At 40.0% G+C, this 18,886-nt stretch overlaps 5 protein-coding genes and 1 long non-coding RNA gene across 7 annotated transcripts; 4 read left to right on the forward strand and 2 right to left on the reverse strand.

The window, feature by feature from the left end:
- The first annotated feature begins 4 nt into the window (after positions 1 to 4).
- Positions 5 to 2,588, forward strand: LOC119074451 (zinc finger protein 37 homolog). The gene is made up of 5 exons (XM_037180584.1): positions 5 to 299; positions 365 to 1,727; positions 1,946 to 2,091; positions 2,156 to 2,202; positions 2,266 to 2,588. Exons 1-5 carry the CDS (start codon positions 141 to 143, stop codon positions 2,510 to 2,512), a joined length of 1,962 nt encoding a protein of 653 aa, XP_037036479.1. The 5' UTR covers positions 5 to 140; the 3' UTR covers positions 2,513 to 2,588.
- Positions 2,589 to 2,691: 103 nt separating this feature from the next.
- Positions 2,692 to 5,445, reverse strand: LOC119074457 (oocyte zinc finger protein XlCOF6-like). Its single transcript, XM_037180593.1, has 5 exons — positions 5,091 to 5,445; positions 3,668 to 5,027; positions 3,457 to 3,601; positions 3,300 to 3,393; positions 2,692 to 3,065 (listed from the first exon to the last, which is right to left on the reverse strand). Exons 1-5 carry the CDS (start codon positions 5,247 to 5,249, stop codon positions 2,805 to 2,807), a joined length of 2,019 nt encoding a protein of 672 aa, XP_037036488.1. The 5' UTR covers positions 5,250 to 5,445; the 3' UTR covers positions 2,692 to 2,804.
- A 1,157-nt stretch (positions 5,446 to 6,602) lies between these two features.
- Positions 6,603 to 16,940, forward strand: LOC119074462. The gene is made up of 4 exons (XR_005087198.1): positions 6,603 to 6,722; positions 6,927 to 6,928; positions 13,039 to 13,054; positions 16,928 to 16,940. It is a non-coding gene; the product is annotated as an uncharacterized LOC119074462 (long non-coding RNA).
- On the forward strand, positions 8,124 to 9,853 carry LOC119074461 (3'(2'),5'-bisphosphate nucleotidase 1). The gene is made up of 6 exons (XM_037180602.1): positions 8,124 to 8,548; positions 8,620 to 8,870; positions 8,937 to 9,016; positions 9,196 to 9,263; positions 9,329 to 9,496; positions 9,557 to 9,853. Exons 1-6 carry the CDS (start codon positions 8,432 to 8,434, stop codon positions 9,806 to 9,808), a joined length of 936 nt encoding a protein of 311 aa, XP_037036497.1. The 5' UTR covers positions 8,124 to 8,431; the 3' UTR covers positions 9,809 to 9,853.
- LOC119074460 (protein FAM50 homolog) lies at positions 9,824 to 11,043 on the reverse strand. Its single transcript, XM_037180601.1, has one exon. It carries the CDS (start codon positions 10,932 to 10,934, stop codon positions 9,870 to 9,872), a length of 1,065 nt encoding a protein of 354 aa, XP_037036496.1. The 5' UTR covers positions 10,935 to 11,043; the 3' UTR covers positions 9,824 to 9,869.
- On the forward strand, positions 13,917 to 16,159 carry LOC119074459 (peroxisomal biogenesis factor 3). 2 transcript variants are annotated; one of them, XM_037180599.1, is made up of 2 exons: positions 13,917 to 14,064; positions 14,600 to 16,159. In XM_037180599.1, the coding sequence occupies exon 2, from the start codon at positions 14,701 to 14,703 to the stop codon at positions 15,838 to 15,840; it is 1,140 nt and encodes a 379-aa protein (XP_037036494.1). In that variant the 5' UTR covers positions 13,917 to 14,064; positions 14,600 to 14,700; the 3' UTR covers positions 15,841 to 16,159. The 2 variants fall into 2 exon arrangements, with proteins under 2 accessions (XP_037036494.1, XP_037036495.1); XM_037180600.1 differs by lacking the exon at positions 13,917 to 14,064 and adding an exon at positions 14,202 to 14,363.
- Positions 16,941 to 18,886: the final 1,946 nt, after the last annotated feature.

Consider the following 18,886-nt stretch of genomic DNA (forward strand, 5'->3'; position numbering starts at 1 on the left):
AAATGTCGTTCGTTGGAAACAAAATGGCTGCGAACTTGTTGTATTAGGCTACAGTCATTCACATTTTTCTGGATGCAAAAACGAACTTAAATTCACCTTCGTTAATTTGAAAGTGTTACAAAATTAAAATCGATTCGGAAATGGATGCAGACTATCAATTAGACATTGATGTGCATAAAATGTGCAGATGCTGTTTGACGGCTGATGAAAAAGACCTGAAAAACATCTTCTGCTATGACATTTTGGACGGCGCTATTGTTGACTTTCCCAAAATTTACAAAAATGTTACAGACATTGAGGTAGGAATTGTGGATATCGAAGGAGTGTGTGTGTGTGTCCGTATTCATGTTGCAATTCATTTTAGACCAAAAAAGACGACAAACTACCGCAAGGTATTTGCTCCACTTGTAAAGCAAAGGCCAGCGAATTTCATTTGTTCAAGCAACGATGCATAAACTCGAACAATTTGCTGTGTAAGATTTTGGATGTTCCCATTCCTGTTAAGTCGTTGGAAAAACCATCTCAAACGGATAGGGCTACACAATCGATGGTTTGTGAAACTACGGCTCAAGGAACACAAACTATTGAAACGGTTGAATCGAAACGAGTGAACCAACAACAACAAATCGACTATGTCGACAGACGGGAAAGTAAGACTGCAGTGAAAATGATTGATACGCGCGCCGTCAAACATGAAGTGGAAGCAGAACTCGAAGAAGACTTTGTCGATCAGGAAGCTGTAGAAGTGGACGACTATGTCTTAGATTACGAGTGCGAGTCAGAGTATCTGTCACCAGACAATATGTATGTCATCGGTGATGATGGCTCTCCCATCGAAGACAACGGAGATCCGTTCATCGACACGATTGAATACAAAATCGAAGGATTGGAAAACGATCAAATCCAAGTTCTGGAAAGTATGGATGCGACTGAGACCTACAGCATCGTCGAACCGACTAAATTTCCCGCACCAAAACGATTAAAAAAGTCGGTCGAAACGTGCAACATTTGCAAAACGAAAGTCAAAACCAGCCTCCTCAAATCGCACCGGAATTTACACCAACGTACGTTACCGACGATACTCGACTCGATTCCGTATTTTCGGTGTGGTCGATGCAAAACCGTTTTCTCCGAAATATCTCACCTGGAAAGTCATTTTGTCAATGGCAGCTGCTCCTCGTACGAAGACGAGCCGAACTGTACCGATTATCAGTATCTGGAAGACTTTCCGGAATGTGACACTGAAGAAGGAGGGGAATTTTCTGGATGCCGAACGCTTCGTCTCTGTTCGGTTCTGCAAACATCGGACGATACGTTTACCTGTGAGCTGTGCTTCAATTTCACCAGTTCAAGCGTTCATGACATTCTCGTGCATTGCGTCAAGCACTTCAGTAATGACAAGGAGAACAACGTCGTCTATTACGACGAAACAATGCCCGGTCCACACAGATGTGGCGTATGTCAATTGAATCAATCGTCCTTGTCTGCCGCGCTGCGCCATGTCTTCTTCCATCTATCGTCGTTTATCTGCCCGCACAAAGATTGTGACGACAAATTTGCCGATTTCAAATCGCTCAACGTACACTTCGACCAGTGCCATATGCAGAAAGAAAGTGTTAACAATCAACAGTGCATGCACTGCGGTTACATTGCGGGAAATTATCAAGCCTTTCGACAGCATCAGTGGAGGGAGTGCGAAAAGAAAATCCATCGATGTGAAGTATGCGGTAAGTTGTGACTGTTGATGCTAAGATGTGAGAGATGGGCACGTCATTCATATCAATTTCGAGTACGAGGATCTCGCTCACCGAACACTTTCTGTGTGTTTGCGAGATTCCCCGTTAGAAGGGATTCTTGAACAGTGCGAAATTCTCCTCTAGAAGGGGATCTCACACGAACCGAGACGGCGTGTTCCCCGACATCTCAATTCCCATTTTTTTTGCAGACAAGAAATTCTTTCACAAAACATCTCTGTCGATGCACATGAAATACCATTTGGAGGCGAAATATGCGTGCGAAGAATGCAACAAAACGTTTTCACAGTCGTGCGACTTGAAGGTGCACCGTCGTATCCATACTGGAGAGAAACCGGTATAACTGACAGCGAATCAAACCGTATCCAGTTCACTAAATTGAAAAAATTCTTTGCTTTCAGTACAAGTGCGAGCACTGCGACAAATCATTCCGATCGATAAGTAACAGGTATGACGTGACCGCAATGACTATGTTCGTTCACACTAACAATGAACCCAAAAACTTTCGCAGAAAGGATCACATGAGCACCCATCGAACCGACAAACTGTTCACCTGCGAAATCTGTTCACAAACATTCAAATCGGAACGCACGCTACGAGGCCACTATCCCATTCACAATGCTACCAAGAAATTTCAGTGCACTCAATGCAACAAGTCTTTCCATCGCCGGTTCCATTTGACGTTGCACTTGAAAAGTCACGAGAGAAAGGATTATCGAGTTGTCAGCACATCGCCGTCGGCTAAAGTTAAGGCGTAGCATGTAACATTGTACCATAATGCTGTAACATCTTGTGTGTAAGCTAGTTAATAATATCAAATAGTCAATCGAGAAAGTGTTGCATTTTCAAGGGATGACTAGAGGCCGAATGCGGGTTTCCTGGGAAAGGATGTTCCGACGGTTATTGGTCCGTTGGCACAACAATAATGACACCTTCCTTAAGATTTGCCGATTTATTTACACAGCTTTTCGATCAGCAAATCACCTCAATCCGCAGCAGCGAAACAACATCGATAAATTAACAATTGAAGTCCTAGAATTATCCATTCACTTATCCGTACGACGACACAACCTGTTCGTCGTCCAACGTATCCACAATGTCTTCATATTCAATTTGAATGACATTCGATGGGACCTTGAGCGGCTTGTATTTGCCCGTCGCATGGATCTTTGATGCGTGCAGTTTGACGTGAAATTTGGTAAAGAATTTCTTGCCACAGTGTTCGCACTGGTGCTTCTTCTCCTCGGTATGGCGCTTCATATGATTTCGGTAGCTCGTTCTGGTCTGTAGCTTTTTGTCGCACATGGTGCACTGAAATGGTGAGAAAATGTTAGACTTGGAGAACATGGACCGTGAAAATGACTGACAATGTGGCCCTGCTTGGGAATATTCTCGCTGATCATTGAAAGTGTTTTCCTTTAGGTCAGTCGATCGATATATGATGAGCACAAGATTCCCAAGCAACAGCAACCTTGCCATCGTATTCCACAAAGGCATCACAAGGCCCACGTTTAAATAAATTTTCAAGGATCGCAAAGCACTTACTGGAAATGTCTTTCCCTCAATATGAGCGTCCATATGAGCCGCACGCATACTTGATGTCTTGTATGCCTTATCGCAAATCGTACATTTGTACGGTCTGAAATGGTCAACCAATTTGATTATCATCGTCAATCTCGACGGGACAAAGATCAACTCTTACCGCTCATTGGTATGGGATCGATTGTGTAGATCGAGTTCACCGCGCCGGTTAAACGACTTACTGCAATGCGTGCAATTGAAAGTCTTTCCCTTAGTGATGTCCTTGATGTGTAAGTTTAAGGCTTTCTGCGAAAAGTAGGACTTGTCTGGAAGAGCAAATCAAAATTGGTTAGCTTAAAAGTCACCGACACGGTCAATATGCGCAACCCTACCACAGTGGTCACATTTGAATTTCTTCTCGGGACACCGCTCTTTGTAGTGGGCCTGTAGATCGTCGAACGAATGGCATTCGGCGTCACAAAATTTGCACTGATGGTGCTTCTCATTCAAATGCTTCGTACTCAAATGCATCGCAAATCTCGACCAAATTTCGTACGAGCAACCGCAATCTCGGAACGGGCAAAGGAACTCTTTTGCGTGAGTGATGATGTGCAGCTTGGCTATGTTCAAAGTGCTGAACTCCATCGGACATTTATCGCACGAAAAATCGACATCCGGCTCCAGGTACTGATAGTCGGTGCACGATTCGTCAATGTACTCGCCATCGCTGTTCTTCCGTTTCTTCGTGCAGTCATGCTGCATTCGATCGTCATTCGATAGGAACATCTTGTGACAATCATCGCAGGACGAACAGTCCAAATATTCAATGACACGTTCGATGGACTCGTGTAGCTTCTGGTGCTGATTGAACGTGGATTTCGTCTTGAAGCGTTTGTCTTTGCACAAACTGCAATGATGATACTCCTCCGGTTTAGTTCTCTGACTTGGACTCTTCATCGATAAGTCAAATTGCTGGCAATCGTTGGCACTACGATGCGATGAGAATTCGTCGGCGCTAGCAAATGTGGCATGACAACGGTAGCATTCATAGCAATCGTCTTCGTTTAACAATTCCTCGCCATAATTATCGGACATATCGTCGGATTCACCCGCTTCATTAACGATGTGCACGATAACTTTGCTGGGACATTTGTGATTCTCAAACAATTCGACCAGCGGGAATATTTCCAGGCAATCGTTGCACTGGTACTCCTCTTGCTCCTTTTCAATGATCTCATACTCTTCGTGATAATCACTCTTGTGTTCGCTCGTCATTTCTTCCAACTCGGCATTTATGTCGTCCATGTCGATGTCCTCCACTTCAAGTAATTCCATTTTCATTTCCCGTTTGTAATTCATCTCGACCGATTCGGGTATTTCGTCAATGTAAATCTCCTCGGGCATTATCGACGCCTCATCCGTTTGGCATCCAGCTTCCAATTTTTCCGCGGAATGTTTACCGCTGATGTGTTTGCTCAGCAGGGTTTCGGTTTTGAAAATCATTTTGCATTCCAAGCACGTAAACGATGGATGCTCGGCCACCGTTTGAATGGCAACTGTTGCTGTTTGTGGCTTTGCGGTGGCGTCAGCCGATGAACGTCGATTCTGTTCCTTTTGCCGGGGTGGTTTGTCGAATTCGTTCAACAGAATTTGCTCGGTGCGAGCGGATTTCTCTTTGAACAGATGGAAGTTCGTGATTTCCTTTTTGCACACATCACAAATTTTGTCGGGAAGTCCATCGCTGGCGTCGGACTGAAATAAGGTTTTTTTTTTTAAATATTCCGCATTCGGCGACGAGAATTCAATTTTGTTTACCTCAATGTCCAAGCACTTCCTCACCATATCTGCAACCGATATTATGTATCCCTCAACAACAACATTTGAGAAGAAATTGATTAAATTGTTTGTCAGCGACTTTTGCGACAAGCAAATTCGACAGACACTGTGCGGATCAATATCCAATTTTAAATTCATCCTTTTTGGCCGATTGGTTTCGCTTTCGGTATGTATATTGACCCGGTTAACGTACACGGTGCCGTAGTTTTTATTTTAAACTTATTCTTTGACTAAATTTAGCATCAAACGAACAATAATCAATCGACTTTTCTGACACTCACATCAGAAGACGCACAACAAATGAAAAAAAAAACCAATTCCAGATGCGAGAAAACAAAATGGAAACGTTTCATGGTGAAAATGGTGTCGACTAGCCCGAACTTGTGTGTCCATATGTACTGGTAAATGCACAAAAGTCGTAAAAGTAAAGTTTCAGCTTATCTCATCGAATAATGCAAACCAAGCAGAGGTTTCTGTTGCAAAAGTTATTTAAATTCGGAAAACACTTTGCAATTATCATTTTTAAAATCAGATTGTCCTTCGCCCTTCAATTTGTAAAATAAACGTTTTTGGAGAGTTCTTTTTCTCAAGGTATAGGTTTCTTCCAAGGCCGTTCAAAATGTCAATCGCCATCCACAGAGAAGCCAACACAACCGCACTTTGAAGTTTTAACGAACAAATTTGTTTAAGTTGCGGTTATGTTGGCTTCTGTGGATGACGGTCGGTGATTTTCGGCCTGTCAAAATTCGTTTTTCCCGTATACGATGGAAGAAACCTATCCTGCTACTATCCAAGGTTCTGAAAGAACAGGTTAAGATACCTTCGTGTTGATCACGAAGGCGGTGAAATCAAAATTTTCCTGTAGCGCCAACTTTGGAAAATTTTATATGACGATTTCAACTTAACAAAAAAAAAATTTGTTTTCAAGTTGACTTTTCAAACAATATACATGTCTGAATTGTCAAGATTTGTGTTTCACCCGCCTTCGTAAGTGTCTTAACCTGTTCTTTCAGAACCTTGCTACTATCTGTTATCGATAACGGCTTTTAGAATAAAGGAAATTTGACTGAATGCGGTATTAATTAGAGCAAAATACATGTTAAGAAATGAAGTAAAAGATTTGACAGCAATCCCTTGAAAATTCCAAATGAAGTAATAGATCTGATAGTAGAACTGTTGATATGCTTGTTGTCTGTGAAACGTTGAATTGTGATTTTTTACCAAAACGTTTACAGTTCTGTAGTTTTTTGATACAAAACTGTAGCCAGCAAGTATAGATCATCTTCAATGCCGTTTGAAATGCCATCCACGTTCAAAGTATTGTCATTTGAACGAAAGATTTTGAACCGCCGCCTATAGATCATCTTCAAGTTACGGTACTTTCAAACGTAGCCTCAGATTATATCGTTGTGTTTTATTTAACCCAAAATTTTATGTCAAAAAGGAGCTGCCATTTTAGTACTAAAGGTACTAAATTAAAAAAATTTTGTAAATAAGGGAACGAACAATATGCGGCGGTTCAAAATCTTTCGTTCAAATGACATTATTTTTAACGTGGATGGAAGTTCTTAACGTGGATGGCATTTCAAATGGCCTTGAAGATGATCTATTGTTCATTCTTTTTTTTTACACAGGATGTTAAATTTAGTACTCAAGTGGCAGCTCTTTTTTGAAATAAAATTTTGGGTTAAATAGAACACAACGAAAATAATCTGAGGTTACGTTTGAAAGTCCCGTAACTTGAAGATGATCTATTTTGGGAAAGTTTTGTTAGAAAAGCACAATTCAACCTTTCACAGACGAGACGCTCATCAGCAGTTTTACTATCGGATCTATTGCTTCATTTGTTAACCTGTGAATGCTCGGAAAACTCTCGTTCATTTTCGGCTTGTCAACAATTTTTTTTTACAGTACGATGGAACATTCCTTTAACTTGAACCTTTCCTAACCATGAAAATCTTCATATTAAACGTATGCTTAACTGTCCACGCTATCATCGGCTTCTGCCAAAGTAGATTTAATTTGTTATGATGTACATCAACACACTGCATTAGTGGTACTCTCAAAAGAGTACTGAAATGGAACAGTGTGTCGAACAAATTTTGGCACTGTAAAAAAATCGGTAGAAAATGTTTACACAAAATAGTGTCACTCGAAGCACTTTTCCTTGAAGACTGTCTGTCAGATGATATTATTACGTCGAGAGATGACGAATATCATAATAAAACTCACTGTGCTTTGACAGAAGTTTCTTTAAATAGAACGATCCACTTCTTATGACTATATTCTATTCAAATCTCTTAATTTCTTAGCTTCGAATCGTAAAAAAACTCAATAGAAATAGTTAGATTATTGATTTGATCCGTGTCTCTACAGTGAAGATGCTATCAGTGGCGCTTCTACCACCTGCCCTTTGATATAGATGATATCCAAACAAAAATCAAATGAGAAAGTGCCGTTGCTATTTATCGTACGTAAACGACTAAGGAACCAAAGAGTTCTACTCAAGCTAACTGAGTCAATGACACAGTTTCTGAAAGATGAACCTACTTCACATGAATGAAGTAGGTTCCAATCTGTTGGATGAAACTGATAAACATTATGACGTTCTTGCCTCAAATTCGTATCCGGATCAACCGGACTTGATTAATTTTATTTTTCAAAGCTGGAATTTTACCGATTTTTGGGACTTGTCAAAGTCTACAGTGGTTGAAACTGTTCCCGATGGAATCACAAAATCTTTGATGTCTTTAACAATCCCAAAACAAATCCCAGTAAATTGCAATAAATCTTACTACGGAGTTAATTGTTGCTAACTGTAGTGGAATATCATCATAGTATACACATTTCAATAAGTTTATCCAAAGCACTGCTCCTAGCATGAACACTGAATTGACAAGTGTCAGATTTGGAGGCTTTGGTGATAAGAGCTACCGCTTAGGATTGTTTCTATCTATCTGTACTAAAGAAACGCAGTGATTTCATCGCACCCTAACATTTTCTATGTTCATGCTAGGAGTAGTGCTGTGGTTTATTGTTTTGTAAATCGCGATGATCATGACACTTGCATTAAGCGATGAACATGGATATAGAATTGCGATTAAATATGTTAATAGAGCTGATGGTAGTGGGGACTCTATTCAAATTAGATAATCGACAATCAACTCCGAGTTTTGAGTGTTTTCTACAGTTTGATCCACAGTAATTGAACGTACTGTGTATGCTAAAATGACGTTATGAAATCTCGGATTTTTATTTGTTTACTACTTTCGTCGATTTGACCAATCCCAATTAAATTCCGACAAAATAATTTATTAAGTATGGCCCAGACATCGCTTGTTATGCACATACTAGCTGCATCCATTCAGGTAGCTAACCGTGCTGGGTTTATCATCCGTGATGTTATGAGCAAAGGTGAACTGGGAATCGTGGAAAAGGTCAGTGCCGACAAAATTTCAATGACGTTGCCAACACAAAAGTCAACAATAAATTGCCCCCCAATTCACAGTCAAAAAATGATCTACAAACGGAGGCAGACCGATCGGCTCAACGGAGCATAATCGCTTCATTGTCCCATCAATTTCCACAGATCAAAATCATTGGCGAAGAAGGCCAATCCAATTTGAGTGACATACCGTCCGATTGGTTGATTAGCGATCAGGATGTGGAGTTTCTGAAAAATTCGTGTCCGAACAAATATCAGAATTTAACCGACGAACAGACTAGCTCCATTGTCGTGTGGGTAGATCCACTTGACGGGTAAATACATTGCAAATGGGTATACGATGCGTTTAAACCACATTTAGAAGATAAAATGCTTTTCAGTACAAACGAATACACGCAAGGTTTTCTGGAACATGTGACCGTACTTATTGGATTATCTATGAATGAAGAGGCTATCGGCGGTAAGTGTACCCTCCATCACTCCATTCTTCTTCAGTGAATCATTTCCTTTCTCCCGAGTCGGTTACCCCTCGCCTTTCTCACAACTTTGTGATTTGTTGATTTGGTCTGGGAATTCTTTCGTTTTAATTTCCTAATGTCCCCTCAAAGCAACAAAATTATTGAAAAATTCCATGTTAAGGTGTCATCCATCAACCGTACTACAAACGAGATAGCGGTGAAATCGGTCGTACTATATGGGGACTGAAGGTTCGTTGAAAATTTGATTCTACAAAAACCGTTATTCCACATCAACCTCCGTTCATCCGTTATAGGGACTTGGAGTCGGTGGCTTCGAGCCGATCGACATTGCAAACGATGACGGAAAATTTGTGGTTACCACAACCCGATCCCATTCCAATGAAGTAGTTAGAAGTGCTCTGGATGCTCTGAAACCGACAGAAATTCTACGTGTGGGAGGGGCTGGATATAAAGTGTTACAGGTTGGTCCGGTTGTATTGAACTGAACAATTTATTCAAATAAATTCTTTTTCTCGTTGCAGCTACTGGAAGGCAAAGCGCATGCATACGTGTTTGCAAGTCCTGGCTGTAAGAAATGGGACACATGTGCTCCGGAAGCGGTGCTAGAAGCTCACGGAGGTAAGCTGACCGATATTCTTGGCAATCATTATCTGTATGGAGCCAACGTTTCGCATCCAAATAAAATGGGTGTGATAGCGTCGGCTAAATCGGTGAATCATCAGAACGTTATCGATCTGATACCAGACAATGTAAAAGACACCATGCGTTCGTAAATTAGAATTTTTAATAATAAAAACGCCATTGCATCGATACGAAACCGTTCCGACGACACTTCTATTTCTTGCTCTTGTCCTTGATCGTGTACTTGTCGTATGTTTTTGTTGGATCGTATGGTTCCCATCTGCTTGCCGGAAAGATGTGTTTATTGCGCTCGTACCAGGACCGAAGCAACACTTTGCCGGCATGAGACTCCTCTTTTTCGATGGTTGCGTCGCTGATCATCCGAATGTCATCGTGTACGTCGAACTGGAATAAGGGACCCGATTTGCCTCTAGCCTTCGTTACAATAAAGTCGTAAAAGGTATAGTGTTGCGGAAGGATGAGATCCTCTTTGACGTACATCAATTGATCGGCCATCACTGTCTTCAGTTCGCTGAACTCCTTACGTAGAACTTCCAAGCATTTCTGCAGAAATTGATAAATTGAATTTCCTTTTTTCATTTGCACCGAACGACGATGACCGCTACCGTCCCAATAGCTGAACGTTATGGTTATTTCCTGGTCCTTCAATGTGGCCTGTTGTCCGACCCACTCTTGGCGCAATTCTTCTCTCAATTTATTTTCCCTCTCTTCACGCTCCCGATCAGGAAGGAAGGACGTGTCCACATCGGGATTTTTTCTCACTTTCTTTGCCGGAACTGTAGCCATCAAGTCCTCATCTTCATCCTTTATCCACTTGAATGGCTTCTTAGGCTGTGCCTCTTCATCATCATCGTCGTGGTCGTCATCATCATTCGATTCTTCGTCTTCCACACAGAAAGACAGCGCCTGGATCTGTTGTTTCTGTTTATTTTTCTCAGCCTGTTTCGCCTCCAGTGCCTTCAATTTTTCGCGATCTTTTTGTTCCTTTTTCTGCGCCAGTTTTTTCTCACGTTCTCGGACAATGTCTTCCTGCTTCGCCTTCATTTCGTCCAGTGTGACCAGACCGATGGTCGACGATTTGAGCTGTTGTTCGACGGCATCGTAGTGGCTAGCGAATTTGTTTTCAATGTTGTTGATGCGGAGGTCCTCCTCAATTTTCTTTTTCCTAAACTCAATCTCTTGTTGTGCCTGTTCACGCTTTTTCATCAGCTGCATTGCTCGTCCGGCCTCACTAGCAGCCCCCTTGTAATGGGCCATTTTGTTGTTTGACTTTTACACAGTCGATTTGGGACTTTTTGTTATAGTTTTCACTTCGTGACTCAACTTATGTTATTCAACATCAATGGATAATGTCTGTCAAATATTAGTCTACACGGTCTACACTCATCGCACTCACCCTGAATGTCTACACATGTCTCCTAACACATAAAATGTAGGGTTGAATTATAGGTTTGACAAGCCGAAAACGAACGAGAGCATCCACAGAGCTTCAACGCTTTTGCGAACAATTTGTCAACAAAACTTTTTTGGTTATGGTTCTACGTATGACGATTTGACAGCTCAAATAACTTTTGACCAAACCTGTATGCGATGGTTGCCAATGAAAGTATAAACCAGGTATGGTCGGTTCATACAAACCGGAGGACATGGCGATTTCATATATAAACTAGCACTGGTACGCGGCCTTCGGCCGCGTCGTGTTGTGCTATATTGCGGTACAACATATAAATCCAACAGGCGGGTCGCACTGGTCCCAGGAGTTTTGACCAAACAATTATTTGTCTTTTTTAATTAAAAATAGTTGTTCTCTACACTACTACACAGAAACGTGCACGGAGGCCACTGTTTGGCCCGTTTGGCCCATTGTGCGCAATATTTGTTAGATTAGATATGTGCTTCTCACTTTTCCCTTACTAATATTTATTTCCTTTATTTTACTTCCAAATTTCTGATACCTTGCCGATGAAACAGGAACATTTTAACCATTACTCTGCTTTCTCTGATCTAGTGTACCGAACTTCATTGAGTGATCTACAAGTTTGCAAATATAATCGAAAAGCCTTAAAATATCTCAAAAATGATCGAAAACATGATAACAATTTTGCTCATCTACGAACTTTAAGCCACAATTTTAATTAAAAAAAACGTTTTGAAATCGCGAACGACCAACGCGTATATTCAATTTTTTTGCAGATTTGTAGTCTATAGTCATACCTAAATATATTCCTTTACTCCGGGATCTCAAGGCAGATTGTTCGCACCTCGTACGGGGAAAAAAGTTCGTAAAAATTGTTTTGGAAGATTACCCGAGATGGAGGCAGAACCCTGATAGCTGATTTTTGATAATGCTGTTTTTGAAAAATGACAGCTGCTGATTCTCGAAAAACGGCTTTGGAAACGGCTGATCCGTCTGGGGTCGATTTAAAAAACGATCTCGTAGGGCTGCACGGCTGATCCATTTGAAAAACCGAATGAAATTCAAATGTAGTTTTCGAAAATCGCCTTCTACTGCCTAACATACCGTTCCGTCTGCAGAGGGTCTATTTCAAAAGGGCTATGCTGGGCTGACTGGCTGATCTGTTGGAGATCGATGTTGAAAAACGGCCGCAGAGAGCTGACCCGCTGGCTTCTAGGAGGCCGATTTAAAAAAAATGTCGTCGGAGGTCTGACCGGCTGAACCGTTGGAGGCCGAGTTTGAAAATCTGCCTCGGAGGACTGACCGGATGATCCGTCGGAGGCCGATTTCTAAAAATGGCCTCGGAGGGCTGACCAGCTGACCCCTTGGAGGCCACATTGTGCTCCGAGGTGCCCCGAGGTGCTCCGTGGTGCCCCGAGGTGCCCCGAGGTGCGCCGAGGGGCGTCGTGGTGCGCCGATGTTCAGATTTATATGTATAGACAAACTCACAAAGTTTGACATTCGACCATACCTTGTGTTGACATTTATTGATGACATTTGATGCACACTGATTTTTGATTTTCTTTTATTTTCAGAAAAAAAATAATAAATCAACAATGGCACAATGTCCATACCATCTTAGAAATGTTAAATGTTAAAAAATAGGGAAATGCTGGTTCCTGTATGTTTTACCAGAAGAGTGTAAGTACTGAGAAAAATTGTTTCACCTCTACAGGCCAACCGACGTCTCCTTATAGGTTTGTTCCAAGTGTAAATGAAATGTCAAATTACATCAATTACCATAACTTCAACTTTTTGCGAACATTTTGTCAGCAAAATTTTCTTGGTTATGGCTCTGTGAATGAAATTTGACATTTAGTTGTTGGACCTAATGGACCTAATGTACCGGTGAATGCGTCATTTATTTCAAAGTCGTCGACTGTAGCAGAAACCAAAATAAATGAGACGTTGTCACAATTTTGTGAGATATAAAAAATCAACACGTGAGGTTTGTTTATTGCAAGGCTATATACTTTGGGGAGGTCACGCAGATCGCCATTTTATTGGATACGCGGGAACACATGCAAACAAATTCACCAAAATTTAATTTGTATAGTGTGGTGAATTTGTTGTATGAAACTTGGTGTGTAACCCGCGTATCTGCATCTGCGTGACCTCCCCAAAGTCTTGAGCCTTGAGTTTATTGTATGCCAATCCTCCATATGGTTAAATGTCACCCAACTAGAGACTCACTAGCAATTTATGTCAGAATAATATAAAATGAGTGATTTTACAAAGTAAAATTAGACATTAGATATCAGGTTTATATTTTCATTGGTGTCATCCGAGTATCTGTATCTACGTGACCAAACAATAAACAAACAAACAGTAGTCTTGATTGAGACATATCCCATTTCAAGTCGAGTCGGTGCAGTGAAATGAAATTTTGACAGAAAATCTGTCAAAGTTTTCAACTCGTGTGGAAAAATGTATGAAAATTTAATTTCACCGACTTGACTTTAGTTGCAACCATCGATATAATATAGGGTAGATAAGTAATGTCAAAGCAACTTTATGCGGAAAGATGTATGTGTAACGTAACTTACGTTTTGAGAAAGCGCGCGAAATAATGTCATACAAATATTTGAAAATAATTGAAACTCTGCATTTCTCAATTTCCTTCTATTCTTCTCTTCGTTTTGTGTTGTGATTCGTATTTTTTGCACTTGTATGTGTGCCATATTTCCGAAATTTCGTTCTTCTTGTCTCATAGTCTACAGTATATTACATCGATGGTTGCAACTATTTTTTGAAAGTAGCTTTGACGAACCCTGCATTGTAAACTTCAAAATTCAACCATTTTTTCATGATGACCATGAAGTGACACTTGAACTGTCAGTGGAGTCCTCATAAACAACTTATCTTTTGTGTGTTAAGCATCGACAATTTGCATTATTCCGAGTTAATTTCGCTGATTTATCAAGCGAACAGGTAAAATCTGAGTACATTTCACTTAGCTTATACGATTAATTTGACTTGATAGCAGCGAATACACGTGACAAATGGAAGACATTCTTTTCGGTTTTCGTCGTAATTTCTTTCTTTTTTCCCATCATGTCCATTCTTGAGTCAAGTTTTGTTCGATCAAACAAATGATTTCATTCAACGAGATTATTTTATCGGAATTTTCGTTCACTTTACGGACGAAAATCAATTTAGACTTTGAATCGGTTAACGATTGGACATTGAATTTGAGTGTCATCAATGCATAGAATGTGTATTTCGGGTTGGTCGGTAGTATAGGTGGTATAATGTGCTGTTGGACTATAAATTTTTAATTCAAAAGGAAATTCTCCAAAACAGACGCTGGTTGACTATGTGTGTATACTGTTGAAAGAGTTTGTAATCAGGTTAAAGCCGTGAGAAAATCGACATATTTCATTTATTGATTCTTGACCCCGCATTTTCCATAATTAATGGCTTTTGCTTACAAGAGTGAAAGAAAGTTTTTTTTTTCGTTTTACAGGGCACAGTCATCGTTTGAACGCGACACAACAACATGTTCTTGCTGACAAATTGAAGAACGTTCGTATTTACTCATCCCATATCAGCACACAATTGTCGACAATGTTTTCGAGTGTTAAAAACTTTCTATCGCGTCACAAACGGAAGTTCATTGTGACCGGTGTGGTAGTGGGCGGTGGAGTGTTGGCACTGCAATATGCTCAACGAAAATTGCGCGAATTCCAAGAGGCACAGACACGCGAATTCATACAGCGAACACGACGATCGCAGCATTTCGAATCGACAGAACGTACCTGTAATCAGGCCATTATGGGTGTTGCGCCGGCATTATGCGATAAAATTTTGAAACGACTGAACACCGACATCATACTACAACAGATTCGTGAGTTGCCCGAAAATAAAGTGGAGCTGTGGAACGAATTGAAAGTGCAAGCCTTCACGCGACTGACTACATTGGTTTATGCCTGTTCCATGCTCGTTGTGTCGTTGCGAATTCAGTTGAACATATTGGGCGGATATTTGTACAAAGATACCGTTGCTGACGGTCAAACTGAATTGACCAAAGAGAATCAGCAGAGATACTTGTCGTTGAGTCAGCACCTTCTCGACGAAGGCGTGGAGAAATTGATCACCCTCATCGAACGGAAAGTCCGCGAAGTGCTTGGCCAGTACGAGCTGAAACAGAATCTCAGCCTCGCCGACACAGAACAGATTTTTTGGTCCATACAAATGGCTGTGAATAGCGATGTACAAGATCCGAACAGCACGCTCGGCAAGTACATTCTGCAAGACGAACTGGACTATCCCAACGAAACGGAACTGCTCACCAAAATGTACACCGAAACGTTGGATATGCTTGAGAGCGACGAATCGTCCAGCCTGAATACGTACAACGTGAGCCGTGGATTTTCAATTGTGATGGACAGCATCGCCGACTACTACTATGAACCGCTGAAAAAGACTGGTATGGATATCGCCAACGAAAATTCAATAGCGTTGCCGAGTACATCGAAATCCGATTTGAATGTCGCCACAACCACAACAGCAACGACCATGCCAAATATAAATTCGGTTCAATTGCCGTTGGCCAAATTGATACCGATTGTGAACGGATTGAGTGGAAAACCGTTTAGTGTTAATGTTCGGCCAGCTAGCTTGTCTACGTCACTGGTGACGTTGTATTTAGTGTCGGATAAGGTTAAAATTTTGGGCGCCAATGTGTATGAAGTATTTTCTTGTTGAGGAGGACTGGTCGGCACGGCTATTTGATTTTTCCTTTTCTTTCTTTCAATTTTTTTTTTTACTTTGTTTATACTATGCAGCTTAGCGACATTCCTCGACTTTTGCTTTTGATGATGCCAAAACCGGGGGTTTTTGGTTGTATGTTTGGTTTAGCAATTTTTGTTCGTGGGGGCGATAACATGCGTAATTTATGTTTTTCTTATTTTAATTTACTTAAATAGAGGGTGAGTTGAATGGCAAAATCGATTATTTGAAAACTGAAACTTTGTTAATCACAGATCAACAGTTTCACGAGAATAAAATGCATTTTTTATCACAACCGTGCGGCTGTCGTTCTAATTTTTGTTTTAAGGCCCGTCATTGGGAAATGACAGGACAGTTTCCCGAAAAATGGAAAATTTTATCACAAAAATTCACCGAAAAGATTCAAAGAAACTCACCTAATGTGAAGACTAAGTGTCGGACTGGCTCAGAAAAGCCCTTTGGGCGTTTTATGAAGATATTTTTTGAAAGAGCAACGAAGGCCTCTCGCCAGAACGTTCATAGGACCAGTCCGGCACTGAGAGACGTCGTGAAACAGTGTTCAGTGAAACGTGTCGTTCGTAAATTACGTAGCGCATTAGGATGCTCCTCTCACTGTCTCCTGTCTAGACAATATTTTCAAAGTTTACATTTTAGACGATATCATGGGCGCCCGTGACGCAAGTCCTATTACTAGAAAAAATTTAAAAAAAAAAATTGTTTGTCGTAGACTGCAGAACCATATACAGCAAATATTGAAGTTTTACAATTCAAATACAAATGACTCCAAATTACCATTAAAAAAAACTGGGCGTCCGTACGAGTTCAACGAGCTATCACACGTTCTTGCAGCTTAAAATTTGGCCACGCAAAAAATCTTCCAAGAAGCCCCATTTCCATACATTTTGGTCAATTTCAGTACTTTAAACGAAATGAAAAAATCCTACGTTACTTTGTTAGTCCGTCCGTCCGTCCGTCCGTCCGTGTTTCCTATCTTCTAAAGTCTTCTTTAGATTTTGTTGAAATTTTGGGAGTAGATTCTAGTCGTCATTCTAAGACATTCCAGAAAAAAAAATTTGGTGGAAATTTTTTACATTTTTCAAAATTTTTCAAAATTTTCAAAATTTTCAAAATTTTGCAATTTTTTTTCAAATTTTTCAAATTTTTCAAAGTTTTCAAATTTTTTAAATTTTTTAAATTTTTCAAATTTTTCAAATTTTTTAAGGTAAAAGCAAAATAAAATGTCGAGTCTGGTTTTTGACAATTGAATTTCAATTGTCAAAAATCAGACTCGATCATTTTATTTTGCTTTCATTTTATATTTTTTAAATTTTTTAAATTTTTCAAATTTTTCAAATTTTTTCAATCTACTAATTCTTCCAAAAGAACTGATATCAGTCAAAAACACTCAAAAGAGTAAAAGTGACGCAAGTCCCTGTGCATACTTCCAAAACAACTGATATCGCTGTAGGTGACGCATTCTGCGCCTGTAAGCAAAAATTTGACCAAAGAAATTCTAGAAACAAAATTTTACCAAAAAAATTTTGGGTCACAAGGGGCAGATGTTGAGGAAAGTGCTTTTAAGAAATTTTTTAAAATAGGTAAGAATATGTCCTAATACGTCCGAACCATCTGCCACTTTGTGACGCAAAATTTTTTTGGTAAAATTTTGTTTCTAGAATTTCTTTGGTCAAATTTTTGCTTGCAGGCGCAGAATGCGTCACCTCCAGCGATATCAGTTGTTTTGGAAGTATGCACAGGGACATGCGTCACTTTTACTCTTTTGAGTGTTTTTGACTGATTATCGAAAACGTCGTTCGAGGTCAACACATAGTATTTCACAACAAAGGCTTCCGAAGTTTCAGCTGAAGGGATAAAATGACTATTTTCTCGTCTGTTCGCGTTGTGAAAAAACTGTTCCGTATTGGTGGAACTACGTTCTCAATTAAAACTGTCAATACTAATGTACTTGTTGCAAATTAACTTTGTTTAGGAACTAAGGCCCTAATTTGTTCCAACTTCAACTCCTAAAATGTTCTCTGAGACCGTATGCAGCCGTTATAAATATGCATACCATAGAACTCATCGCAACCCCAGAGATTCGTTTTTCTCGACAGTAAACACCAAAATCAATTTCAGAGGTCTTTGCAAAGTAGGACATACTAAGAAGAGGCTTGGCAATTGCTTTTCGTACTTCTGTGACGCCAAACTTGTCGAAAGAAAAATCTCTAAGTCAGTACGTTATGTACTAATTGTGATAAATAGTAAGTATTTTATGGAATCATTTTTTCGGACAACCCTGTACTTTCCAAAATATTTTGAATTCTTTTTTTGCGTTCTAGATTTAAAGATTCACCTATCCCAGTCAATATACATTACGTTACGTTAAAACACTTGAAAAACGAAGAAATTTTGCATTTTCTTAACATAAAACATTCGACCACTGTTTCGATCTGACAGAAAATTTAAACACGTCTTTCGACGTTTTGCATTAAGAGGTACCAGCACTTAGCTACAATTGTAGCCTACATTTGCGTGTTTCGTATTTCATTTTTGTTAATATCTTTTCATCAGATTCCTTTTTGAAAAATGTACGACCGCAATTCCGACCACGAATGTGTTAGCTTCCAACAGAAATTAGTTTTGGTTGTAGTCGTTTGACCAGCTCTGAGAACAATGAGCAGTTTATGAAAATTTCAATAGACTGCTCACTTTTCTCAGACAACAACCAAAACTAATTTTTATTTAAAGCTAACATATTCGTGGTCGGAATTGTGGTCGTACATTTTTCAAAAAGGAATCTGATGAAAAGATATCAACAAAAATGAAATACGAAACACGCAAATGTAAGCTACAATTTTAGCTAAGTGCCGGCGCCTCTAAATATGCAGTCCAAAATAGCTACTTCTCATCAGGCCATGGCGACAGTGGTAGTCGATACAGTGCTCTAAGAACACTATACCGATTTGCACACGAACAAGTCTAGCGAATCATAGTCGAAATGAAGTTTCAACTCATCACCAAA

Source organism: Bradysia coprophila, unplaced genomic scaffold, assembly GCF_014529535.1.
Source record: "Bradysia coprophila strain Holo2 unplaced genomic scaffold, BU_Bcop_v1 contig_151, whole genome shotgun sequence".
NCBI lineage: Eukaryota > Metazoa > Arthropoda > Insecta > Diptera > Sciaridae > Bradysia > Bradysia coprophila.

What these genes read in the sequence shown, in the direction of transcription:
- LOC119074451 (XM_037180584.1), top strand. Translation starts at nt 141, where the DNA reads ATGGATGCAGACTATCAATTAGACATTGATGTGCATAAAATGTGCAGA. An exon ending in AAAATGTTACAGACATTGAG is followed by an intron (nt 300 to 364) that starts GTAGGAATTGTG and finishes AATTCATTTTAG; the next exon opens with ACCAAAAAAGACGACAAACT. An exon ending in CCATCGATGTGAAGTATGCG is followed by an intron (nt 1,728 to 1,945) that starts GTAAGTTGTGAC and finishes TTTTTTTTGCAG; the next exon opens with ACAAGAAATTCTTTCACAAA.
- LOC119074457 (XM_037180593.1), bottom strand. Translation starts at nt 5,249, where the DNA reads ATGAATTTAAAATTGGATATTGATCCGCACAGTGTCTGTCGAATTTGC. An exon ending in GGAAGTGCTTGGACATTGAG is followed by an intron (nt 5,028 to 5,090) that starts GTAAACAAAATT and finishes ACCTTATTTCAG; the next exon opens with TCCGACGCCAGCGATGGACT. An exon ending in ATTCAAATGTGACCACTGTG is followed by an intron (nt 3,602 to 3,667) that starts GTAGGGTTGCGC and finishes TTGCTCTTCCAG; the next exon opens with ACAAGTCCTACTTTTCGCAG.
- LOC119074461 (XM_037180602.1), top strand. Translation starts at nt 8,432, where the DNA reads ATGGCCCAGACATCGCTTGTTATGCACATACTAGCTGCATCCATTCAG. An exon ending in GAATGAAGAGGCTATCGGCG is followed by an intron (nt 9,017 to 9,195) that starts GTAAGTGTACCC and finishes TTCCATGTTAAG; the next exon opens with GTGTCATCCATCAACCGTAC. An exon ending in CTGGATATAAAGTGTTACAG is followed by an intron (nt 9,497 to 9,556) that starts GTTGGTCCGGTT and finishes TTCTCGTTGCAG; the next exon opens with CTACTGGAAGGCAAAGCGCA.
- LOC119074459 (XM_037180599.1), top strand. Translation starts at nt 14,701, where the DNA reads ATGTTTTCGAGTGTTAAAAACTTTCTATCGCGTCACAAACGGAAGTTC.
- LOC119074460 (XM_037180601.1), bottom strand. Translation starts at nt 10,934, where the DNA reads ATGGCCCATTACAAGGGGGCTGCTAGTGAGGCCGGACGAGCAATGCAG.